The sequence below is a fragment of the Pogona vitticeps genome, chromosome 5, assembly GCF_051106095.1.
Source record: "Pogona vitticeps strain Pit_001003342236 chromosome 5, PviZW2.1, whole genome shotgun sequence".
Lineage (NCBI taxonomy): Eukaryota > Metazoa > Chordata > Lepidosauria > Squamata > Agamidae > Pogona > Pogona vitticeps.
Genome location: NC_135787.1, coordinates 133,935,990 through 133,947,500, shown reverse-complemented (window position 1 = coordinate 133,947,500; position 11,511 = coordinate 133,935,990). Strand labels below are relative to the sequence as shown.

Sequence of the window (11,511 nt, the reverse complement as noted above, 5' to 3'; positions counted from 1 at the left end):
TTGCGCAGGGCCAAGTGCATTTTAAGAGTGGAATGACTCATGCGCACAAAGCATACTTGGAGTTTGAAAAGTCTCCATGCTTCAGTGCCTCTATAACATTAGTTTCCACTATCCCAATCTCTTCTCACAAAAACATTTTTTGAGCTCCCACACTACAAGCTACTCATGTATATTCTCTGCTACAAAGGATCTGGAGTAGATGGTTGGTGTTGTGCTCTGATTACCTACCTGTGCTATGGTTTGGTGGCAATAGACAATGAACCTTCAGCAGGGAATCAGAGTCAAAATATAGCGCTGAATTATTCCCACAGAACATATAGTTCTGTGGGAATATTGCGGGAGGAAGAAAGATATGTGTTGTAGTAAGGCTCAGGGCAATAATTGCCACACAAAAACAAATAGGGAAAAGAAGGGGAGGGATTTCTATACCATTTTGGAACATGCACAAAGAGAGTTTGAAATCTAACACGCCAGTTCTTGAGAGTATAGGATACAGAAGCCAAATCTAGGAATCTACTTCAGGTCTTCTCTTTGTAAAAGGACTTGCCAATGCCCACACTGGACTCCTACACATGGTCATGCTATTTGCTCAGTCTTTCAAATTTATGGTAAGGATGGGATACTACCTGATAAAATAGAAATAAATATAACTAATTCACTATTTATTCTGAGCAGTGGTGGCAGAAACTGCAGAGAAAGGTTTTAGAAAATGGAATTTCAATATATCTTCCTGATACTGAGACTCAGTTTAGATTGTATCAGATTGTATCTGTCTTCCAAATGAGGACAGAATCAAGCCCCTTCAATAGTAATCTCTATGGCATCTTTGTGTTGTACCAAGACCTAGCAAAATGTCCTTGCTGCAGCCTCATATCACTGAGGGCATGCCATAGCCTCAGGTGCTGGAAGTTTCTACCACATGCATGGTATCATTAAGATGCTTGGCATCTTGGGAAGTTTACTGTGATGTGCCACACATTCTTATGAGTGTTCAAGATTCTAGTGAAGCCTATAGCATCTAAGTTGCTAGTCAGATCCTCCCCATTCTCTCTCCACTGGAGCTGACAGGGAGAGTCCAGTTCATGGCTGAGAGGCCGCAGCCATCAGAGTCACAGATATTGCACCCAAACTATAGTTGCTATGATACCCAGTAACTTAGGACACACCAAACAACCTCTGAGAAGTAATATGAAGAGACAGTGGTACCGAACAGGAGCTTCCAACTTTGAGTAATCCAGGTGTTCATGGATTGCAGTTCCCAGAAACCCCAGCCAGCAATGGTGGAGGCTTCTGGCAATTGCAGTCCAAGAACACCTGAGTTACCCAAGGGTGGGAACCACTGGTATACAGGATCAGTTAGGGCCCAAAAGCTGCATCAGCCTCTCATCCTTCAGGCACTATGGCAATTTAGGCACTGTGAACCAGAACCTAAGTGTTCCACATAGACTACACTGGTGCATACTTACTATCTGATTATCAACAGAGTTTCCTAGTTAAAACATATTAATCTATTGATAAATGCTTGTGTAACAATATGAATTTAGTGGTGTGTGTGTGTGTGTGTGTGTTCTATGTCATCAAGTAAGAACTGACTTATAGCAACCTTAATAGGGCTTTCAAGCTAAGTGTGATATTTAAGGAATGTTTTTACCAGTTCCACTCCCTTAGTAAGTTTTTAGGCTAAGCGGAGATTCAAACCCTGTTCACCAGAGTCCTAGTCCATTACTCTATCCACTGTAGTACACTGAGAATCCCTGTTTAATATCTTACTGTACCAATATTAATATTCACATTGACATCAAGAAGGACATTTTGTCGCCAGAACTGGATTGGGTTTCCAAAACTGCCAGGTGGGCAAGTCAGAAAGTGTAAGGTTATATGCTGGTGTACTAAGGTACAGAGTTCAATATAAAATTTAGTTTTTGTTGTGGATTACGTTTTATTTGTAATCTGCTTTGTATGTGGTTGCTGTCATAGAAGGGTGTGACATGAATGTATAAGTAAAGAGATACAGTACTTTCAGTTTATGTGCAAAGAGTGTTAGCAGTCAGTTCAAGGTTATACAGGAATTATTCTTGCTTTTTGATTTTGTTAGCTAGCCCATTCACCAAATAGCAATATCAAAGACCCTCTAAGTTAATCAGCAGCAGCACACTCAAAGCCAAGCCAGAACTCTCAAAACAGGAATCTGGCATCTTTCTGCTAAAAATGCTATCTGCAAAGTGACTCCTGTTGGCTTTTGTCATGGTCATAGATGGGAGCTTTTTTGTTGTTGTTAAATCAAATGTTTAAATAGATAAAAAGACCTCTGATCATACACTAGCACATGCAGAACTGTGGCCTTAGTGTATATTTGGCTCTAAATAGACAAGTTAGCATGCTGATATGCTTAAGTTCAACAACAATGGTTTTTATTTCAGAGACCTTTCTGTTTTCATAAATTATGGGAGTTGAGTACAGGAGGAGACTATAAATACTGTATTTTTCAGTGTATGAAACGACATCTTTTCCTAAAATAATTAGAAAATAAATTGAGGGTTGTTTTATACATGGAAGGCAGCAACAGGAGGCGGAGACTGAGACAAACAAGCAGCTGAGCTTGGCCGCCTCTCACGGCTGCCCATTGACTGCCACTGCCGCCGCCTGATCACCCCCTCCAGCGATTGTCTCCTTGTGATTGGGTGGCAGCAGTCAATGGGCAGCAGCAAGAGGTGGCCGAACCCGGCTGCTTCTTTGTCTCAGTCTCCACCTCCTGCTGCTGCTGCCTCCACCGCTGGTTGTGGGCTCAGTGATCATGCAGCCTTTTATCCCTCCTTTTCCCTTCGTTTTGCCAAGCCCCGTAGCTTAGCAAAAGGAAGGGAAAAGCAGCAGTCAAAGGGATTGTGCAGTCCTTTGATTCCTGCTTTTCCCTTCCTTTTGCTAAGCCCCAGGTTTAGGAAGTGGTGGGGAAAGCAGCAATCAATTTTTCGGATTTGGGGTTACAAAGGGTGGGGGTCGTCTTATAAATGGAAAAATACAGTACGTGTTTTCATCTAAATATCTAGAAGATCACTTATGGCATATTTCTACACATTTGTTTTTATACTTTAAGAAACAGTCTGGGTTCTTTATCCATTTGTTGTTGTAGTATTATGACACTTTATGGGATGATTGATCGTAACATGTTGAGAGCCTACCATGTGATCATCTATTTTTAAATGCACATTTATACTAGTGAACATTAAAACTATCTAGCAGTAATTCATGAGTATATGAAATGTAAACTTTTGAGCCTGATAAAATCTGATATGTCTAGAACTGAAGTGCCACAGTTTTTGGGTCTTAAAATAACAGATCTGCACTAAAATGGGAGTTGGACAATGTTAGATCTACAGTATATATAAAGATGTTTTCCCTGCTTCACTCATTGAGGTTGCAGTCCTAAGCACCCTGACTGAAAGTAAGCCCTATTGAACAAGATGAGACTTACTTTTGTATAAAGATTTTAAGACTGGATCGTCACCAATATTTCAAAGCTGTTAGCTAGTCCTGTTAGACAGTAGCTCAATGCGCACATACTGAATACTAAAAAAGTTTGGACTTACCAGACAAGAGAAATAAGCTTGTAACCTACAGTCATTGTGAAATAGTAATTATTGGAACGAGGTGCTTGCTCTTAACAAAGAGACAATGAGAAAAGAATGCTGGTTTATATACCATGTGTTCTTCGGATAAATGAAATGAAAATATGCAGGTAAAACTAAATGATAGCTTAAAGACTAGTGAAGATGGAAGATATGCTCTTTCCTTCTGTAGCATCTGTTACAGGTTGTTTCATGTCATGACATCACAACATTCCACATCCCCCCATTCCCATTCTATATCATTGGCAGATACCAGTAGGGTCCAGGGAAACACAGAATGTTTCAGTATGAGGTAAGTTGTACCAGATATTATAAGGAGGATGAAGAACGAGATGAGTGGTTGCTTTATTTTCAGCAGCAGTCCTGAATTTGGTTGCCTATTATAAGTAAATGAAAGACCTGTTGAAGAATTGGTTGGTGGCTGCCAAAATGTAGTATCCCCCCCCCCAAAAAAGATCAAAGATAAGCTGTTTGTGATGGAATGGTACACTAGTAAACATCGTAGTGTATTGTAATCAGAATTCTACTCCTAATTTACACTCCTGTAACAGAAGTTGTATTACGTCTTGGTGGTAAATTGCCACTTGTTACCAAGGTGTTGCTTGCATTCCTGGGTGTGTGCCTGATTGCCAGTGTTTAATTGATTTGTAGGATCACAGCATTTAAACAAATGTGATTATGTGGTATCCAACCCGACATCTAATATGAAAAACATGGTGAGCATTTATTATCAGTTGGAACAGAAACAAAGAGAAAGAAGTAGTGCAGTCAAAATGAATTGGTTTTGGTATAGTATAATTTGTGGAATAGACAATGGTATGGAAAGGTTGTTGTAGGTTTTTCGGGCTACAACAACCATCGGGTCCCGGCCATGAAAGCCTTCGGGAATTCAGTGGTATGAAAGTTTTGTTGTTTTGCTTCCATTTGTATTCTGGGATGGGGGAAGACTTACAACACTGTTTGAAATGATGTTATTTTACAGCTATTTGTAGTATGGAAATTTTAGTATGGAATAGAAGCTGGACAGAAAACCCAGGCTATGAATGAAATGTGCCATTTAGGAACAATGTAGAGATAGAATAGAATATTGGGTTTGGTCAAACTTAAGCTTGCCACAGTTGTGGAAGCAGAGTAACCTCTAAGGAAATTTTGGTTGCGGCTAGTTATATATCCATGTTTGCACGTTCAGCTGCTGTTTGCTAGAATTCTATAAAACAAGAAACTTTAGTTAATAATAATTGTGTTTTGTCAAGTCAGTTATGACTTTTGGTGACCCTTTTGAGGGTTTTCTAGGTAGAGACCATTCAGTAGTTTACCATTCCTAAGAGTGTGCAACTTGCTCATGGCTGACTCTTCTCCCAGCAGGTACGGAGAGGAATCAAACTCCCAACCTCTGGCTCCACAGTCAGATACCTACATTGCTGAGCTATCCAGCCAAAAACAATCTCCTCCTGGTATTAAGAATGCAAATCTCAGTATGTTTGTCATGTTTGTTTCCTTAGGTGCCTGTGTCAGTGGCCATGATGACTCCCCAGGTGATCACCCCTCAGCAAATGCAGCAAATTCTCCAACAGCAAGTTTTGTCTCCACAGCAACTTCAAGCACTTCTGCAGCAACAGCAAGCGGTTATGTTACAGCAGGTAATGTTGGGTGCCTATCTGAACAGTTAGCATAGCTCAGGCTTCTTCACAAGCTTAATTATTTTATGCGACTGCCATGTACCCTGTGAACAAGAAGTTTTAACACTGGTGTCTTTTTTTCTGCACAGTTCAAAATGTGTGAAGGTTGAGACAACCGACGGTCATAAGATTGCCATGTGTTTGCATACATGGACAATGTGTGTATATACGTTGGGGAATGTTACTTTTTGGGATTACAACACCCAGAATCCCCAAGGCAGCATGCCCAGCAACTTTATTGGCTAGAACAGGAGTCTCCAAACTTTTCACTATGAGGGTCACATCATATATTTTACATATTTTTGAGGGCTGAAGGAAGGAAGGGGGACGCAAGCGATCCCCCACCCCTGCTGTCTTCGCAAAAACAGTGGGGGTGGGGAATCGCTTGCATCCCACTTCCCTCCTTTTCCTATGCCCAGGCAATGGCCAAATATGGCCCACAAGCCATAGTTTGGAGACCCCTGGGCTAGAAGGTTCTGAAGCTTGTAAAGAGATGCCTTCTTTAACTTCTGGCGTAGAGAGAAAATGAGGGAGGAGGAGAGAGACATGTATGCATGCAGACATATGATGTAAATCTACTTCCAGCCTTCCATATTCCTAAGTATACTGGAGAAAAACATTTGCAACTTCAAACACTCTGTATAAGTTAACAGAAATGGCAGGTGCAGTGTCAACAGAAAACAAATCAGTGTTTAAATGTGCAAGTGCTTAGGCACATTCTTAGTTGTAGTATGTCGAAGAAAGTGTAAATAGACTTCGAGATAATTGTTGTTTTAAAATTCATAACACTTTAGTACTCCTGTTAGCCATATATGAAGGCAGCTAAGAAATGTGAACTTATTAGCTTTGTTATCAAGGGGGAAAGTAATTTTCTTTAATGCTCTTCTTTCGTTTTATTTTTATTCCTCCAAACTTTCCACAACAGAAATTAGAAAGAGAGGACTGGGTTACTCTCAACCCACAATCTGTAATATGAACTAAGAATCCCTGAAACCTGAAATTCTTGGAACAAGGGAAGCATAATCAGTCATGTTTCCTTATCAGTGATCATTCTCATCTTTGTCTGACTTCTGTGGACTATGCTTAATTATGATGAAGAAAAGTAGGGGCCAGTATCCTCTTGCACAGCTAGGCCAGGATAATGGAAATGACATCATTGCCAGCAGCAGATTGTTGCTAATGAGAGAGCTATTTTTTGGATTTCAGAATGTGTGCAACTTACATGCAGTGAGGTAAAGTTGCACACATCTCAGAATCAAAAAAAGGAAATTTTAAATTAACAACAATCAGTTGCTAACATAATTTCAACTGTCCTGGCAGAATTTCATAGAAAGATACTAGCCAACATGTTTGCTTTTGTGTGCTTAGGCAGTTGGTACGTAATATCATGGTAATTGTGTGCAAATGATTCCAACTCTTAAATCTCTGGCATCTTGCTGAAATAGGTGACAGATTAATTAACTTTCCACTCCTTAACACTTCTAAGGAATAGGACATTTTATTTGATCTTCCTAGACCCTTTCTGATATTTGCAAGAAGTGGACTTTCTGTTTGAGGCAATTTTTTCAGAGTTGTGTGTGTAATATTGTTGAATTTCAGAGATGGTTGGGCTGTACTGCATGCTTTTTAGAATATAGGGTTTCTGTGCCCTTTTGCTTAGGATACTGTGGTATCCATATTGGAAAATTTCAGAGTTAGTTTGGAAAAATAAAATGCTAATAGCTCTATCTCCAAATTACTTTGTTGTTGTGGGGTCTGTCCTACTCCTCTACCACGTGCCACTCTAGAATTGTTTAGGAGGTCTGTAATACTCGAAACTTTGCCTTTATTTATTAAAGTCAAAATGATTTATTCAGCAACAACTTCAAGAGTTTTACAAGAAACAGCAAGAGCAGTTACATCTTCAGCTTTTGCAGCAGCAGCAACAGCAGCAGCAACAACAGCAGCAGCAACAGCAGCAGCAGCAACAGCAACAGCAGCAGCAGCAGCAACAACAGCAGCAACAACAACAGCAACAACAGCAACAACAGCACCCAGGAAAGCAAGCAAAAGAGGTATAACTTCAACAGATAATTGATGACTCATTGCTGGAGCCTGAGCAGGGCAGCCAAAGATTTTGACATCATGGGTTGTTGTGTTGTTGTTTGTTTGTTTTTTAAAAAACTTTTCACTCATATACATACTCACATGGAGAATGTCTCCTATGAACTAAGCTCTCCATTGATACAGACTTGGTTTCTTATGGGCAATTCCTGTAATTGCAGAGGATTCGGGGGGGGGGGGGGACAGCTCTGTTGCGATTGCAGAAATCACCACCAGGAAGCGATAGCTGTATCCATGGAGATTTTGGTTCCTACAAGACATTTTCTGTGTAAAAACATCCTTGGGGAGCTCTGCATAGAATAAAAACTGATCTTGTGAAATGGCCCACGGAATCAGTGAGATGATCAGTCAGACAGACAGACCGATCAGTGAAATAGATAGACAGACAGATAGATCAGTGAGGCAGATAGATAGACAATATCATGGAAGGATGATACAAGCATGAGAGTTATATAGAACTGTTGCTCTTGACTAATACAGAGTGCTCTGGATATTCTTTTTTCTTGGTGAAGGATTTTTTTTTTATAATGCGAACTTTTGCATTACCTTTAAAGTCATTATTGCATTGGCTGCTTCAATAAAAAGTATAATTTTGCTTGTCTCTATTTTTATGGCATCACTACAGTCACCAGTCCTTTCCTGGTACTTAAATATTTTCACTGATATTTATTGCTAATCATAATAGCAATAAAAAGAGGCTCTGCTTGTTTGTAATCGTTCGACAGCAGAGTTGCCACCCCCCTTCTGCTATATTTTAATAGTATTAAATTATTAATATTAATTAATATTAATTAATTAATATTTAAATATTAATAATACAGTGGCCACATATCTGGTGAGCAGTATACTCATTATAATGGTATACACAAGGAAGCCTGAGCTGGTGAAAAAAGGCTTGCTTTTCATAGGGCACAGGACTGAGGTCATGCAAAATTTATCCATTATGTAGAAAAGGATAACAGAGGGTGGCGGTTAGGAAGGGGAAAAATCTGGGCACAGATTTTCAAGTTACAGACCCTGATTAATGAACTGCTACTGTATGTTTGGAGTGGTGGGTAGAAAGTTACAATTTGATGTGCTCATAAATCAAGCTGACAAGCCAGCTTCTCCGGCCTAGCTTGCACTTGTCAGCAAACTGCACCAACTATATAAACATAACAAAAACAAAACACATTGAAGTAGTTAGATTGATCAGCAGGTATCGTGGACATTGTCTTGTAGCTACCCATTATGCAAACGTGCCGGAAACCGTTCTGACCTCTCGAGGCTTTGTTTCTGTTTGGATTTGTGAATAGAATTTCAGACAGCCATCAACTATGGAATAGAAATTGCTGCCTTATTTCTCCTGAGGCTCTGGGCAATCCACATGACTTGCTCCATTATGCAGTCTGTTTTCCAGTGAGCGCATCAGAAGTTTCTCTTTTCCCCAAACTGAAAAAGGAAAGGTCTTCCACAGCAGCTTGTCTTTCTCTGAAGTGTGACTACATTCGTATACCCTCCCGAGCCTAAAGAACTCCAGTTTGCCTTGTAATGCCTCACAAAACTGGAAGTTGTGCTTTCCCTTATAATAGGGCACTTCTTTGCCTTGAATGTAATGCTGGGGTTTTAATGTATTCTAGCAAGAGCAGCAAAAGAGCTAAAAGGCCAGTAAAATGAAGGCTACATCCCAGTTTACTTATTGATCACTGGAGATTTCATTTACGGACCACTGTGGATCATACTTATTCAGTTGGAAAAACAAGAGTGCCTTTGGTTGTTGTAAAGAGTTACACTTTTGGTCCAGATAAATTTGTTATTTACGAGGGGCTCTGATAAGTGTTGAGGGAGTATATTGAGCCTTTCCCAGAAAAAAATGAGCTAGGAAGCTGTAACTGCCACACTATTCTACATATTCTCCCAGGAAGTCAATGAACTTGCAACATCTGTCCTGCAGCTCCTTAAGTCCCTACAAATAAAATTCTTCCGACTGCTGGTGTAATTACTCATTTACAGCATTAGTTGCCTCCAGAACACTTCCAAATCATTGTCCCTTTAGGTGTTTTTTGAGTTTGGGGAACAGATAATAGTCAGAAGGAGCCAGATCGGGAAAATAGGTTAGAAGGGGCATCACTTGAAAGCCTAAGGACGTCAGCTTTGCCATTGTTTCACCTGCAGTGTGTGATGAGGCATTGTCATGCAACAGGATGACACCTTTGGAGAGCTTTCCTTGACGTTTTTCCTTGATGTTTTGCCTCAACTTTGTCAATAAAGCACAGTAATATTTTGCATTGATGGTTGAACCCTGTTGGAGGTAGTCCACCAGCAGAATTCCCTTCTTATCCCAAAAAGACGGTTGCCATTTGCTTCTGCACCGACCTTTGCACTCAGAACTTCTTTGGCCTGGGGGAACCACTGTGCCTTCATTCCTTAGACTGTTCCTTTGTCTCAGGATCACAATAGTAGATCCATGTCTCATCACCAGTTACCAGTTTGCCCAGGAAATCTGACTCATTTCTTGCAAAATGTTCCAGAACAGCCACCGATGACTCCACACGTTTCCTCTTTTATTCAGTTTTCAAAAGTTTGGGGATCCACTTTGCTGCCAGCTTTCTCATTTCCAGGTCGTTGTGGATAATGGCACCAACTCTCTCACGCGATATATAGCAATACTTTTGGTTGATATTCGGTGGTCCTCCGTGATCATATCATGGATGGCTTTCACATTTGCAGGCACAGAAGCAGAAACAGCCCTTCCACTGGGGTTCTCACTTTCAACACCAAAATGGCCAGTTTTAAAATTGACAACCCAGTGTTTAACTGTTGCATATGAAGGGCCACTGTCACCCATAGTTTGTGACATTTCATCATGACATGAAAGATAAGTTAAAATCATAGGTAGTTGATTTTTGCACCACTGAATACAGACAAATTGGCCAACACACCCTGCAATTTATAGCTTCCTAGCTCAATTATTTCTGGGAAAGGCTCAATACTTATCAGCACCTCCTTGTAAAGTGTGGTTCTCGTAGTGGTCTCTGTGAATGCACACAAATGGGTTAATCCTGTGCCTGCACAGGACATCCAGAAGATTCTAGAGCTTTGAAAAAGAAACAGTTTAGTTCCCCCCCGTGTGGTTTGGCTCCGCCACCTCAGCCTTCCTTTCAGTTCCTCTTTTTCCGCCGTTCCAGTAGGATGTTAGGAAGAGCAGAGCGATTATTTTGCTAAGTATTCTAGCCTAGCTAGTTCTTTTTGTCTCCCTTTTACTTTATTTTGTTCCTTACTCAACGGAACCTGCCATTTTTTTTTGCTTTATTTTGCCTTCGTTCTGTAGTTCCCCCCACCCATCCCGGATTCACCTCCTGTTTTATGGCCCCTCAGGGCTTCAAGCAGTGCGCCGTCTGCTCCCGCAAAATTCCTTTGTCAGACGGCCACGATAAATGCTTGTTTTGTTTGGGTGAATCTCACCTCGATCAGACTTGCATTGCCTGCAAGGGTTTTTCTAAACAAGCCATTAAGCTGAGGCGCCACCGCCTTCGGTTTTTCCTCTACGAAAAGACTCTTCTTCCTGCAATGGAAGTTTCTTCCCTCCCTTCACCAACTCCTCCACGCTCGGAGGTCTCTAAATCAGCACCTTCCCCTGCTGAACAGTCAGCTCTTACCATCTCCTTGTCTGCAAAGTCCAAGGAGGCCTCTAAACCGCCCAATGCCAAGGCGCCTTCTCGTCCTGCCATTTCTACAAAAAAGAAAACCAGTGACAAACCTAAGAAACTGAAGAAGCCATCTAAACACTCTGCTTTACCTGCTCCTGCTCCTTCGATATTGCTCGAAGAATCTTCAAGGGAAGGCATCAAACTTTCTGATACCGAGGAGCACATTCCTCCAGCCCAGACGGCTGAGGACATTATGTGCATGTCTCCAAACTCGAGCCATTTTGAGGCTGCACCAGCTGCCAGCCGGGCCATTGCCCCATCTGGCCCTCGATATTCAGGGCGGGCTGATACCGAGTCTCCATCGAAACAGGAGTCCATCCACAACACTCCTAGAAAAAGGACGGAGAAGTGTAGACACACCACTCCGTACCAACAACAAGATGCTGGAGATGAGTACTGTCAACAGGATCCGCCACA

At 41.1% G+C, this 11,511-nt stretch overlaps 1 protein-coding gene across 9 annotated transcripts in view; it reads left to right on the top strand.

Moving 5' to 3' along the window:
• The window catches only part of FOXP2 (forkhead box P2), a 576,890-nt gene that overhangs the window by 495,974 nt on the left and 69,405 nt on the right, over window positions 1–11,511 (top strand). For all 9 annotated transcript variants that reach the window (XM_020789698.3, XM_078376822.1, XM_078376823.1 and 6 more), the window contains 2 exons: window positions 5,126–5,263; window positions 7,159–7,356. In XM_020789698.3, the coding sequence (XP_020645357.3) occupies window positions 5,126–5,263; window positions 7,159–7,356 (336 nt within the window). The remainder of the gene's footprint in view (window positions 1–5,125; window positions 5,264–7,158; window positions 7,357–11,511) is intronic.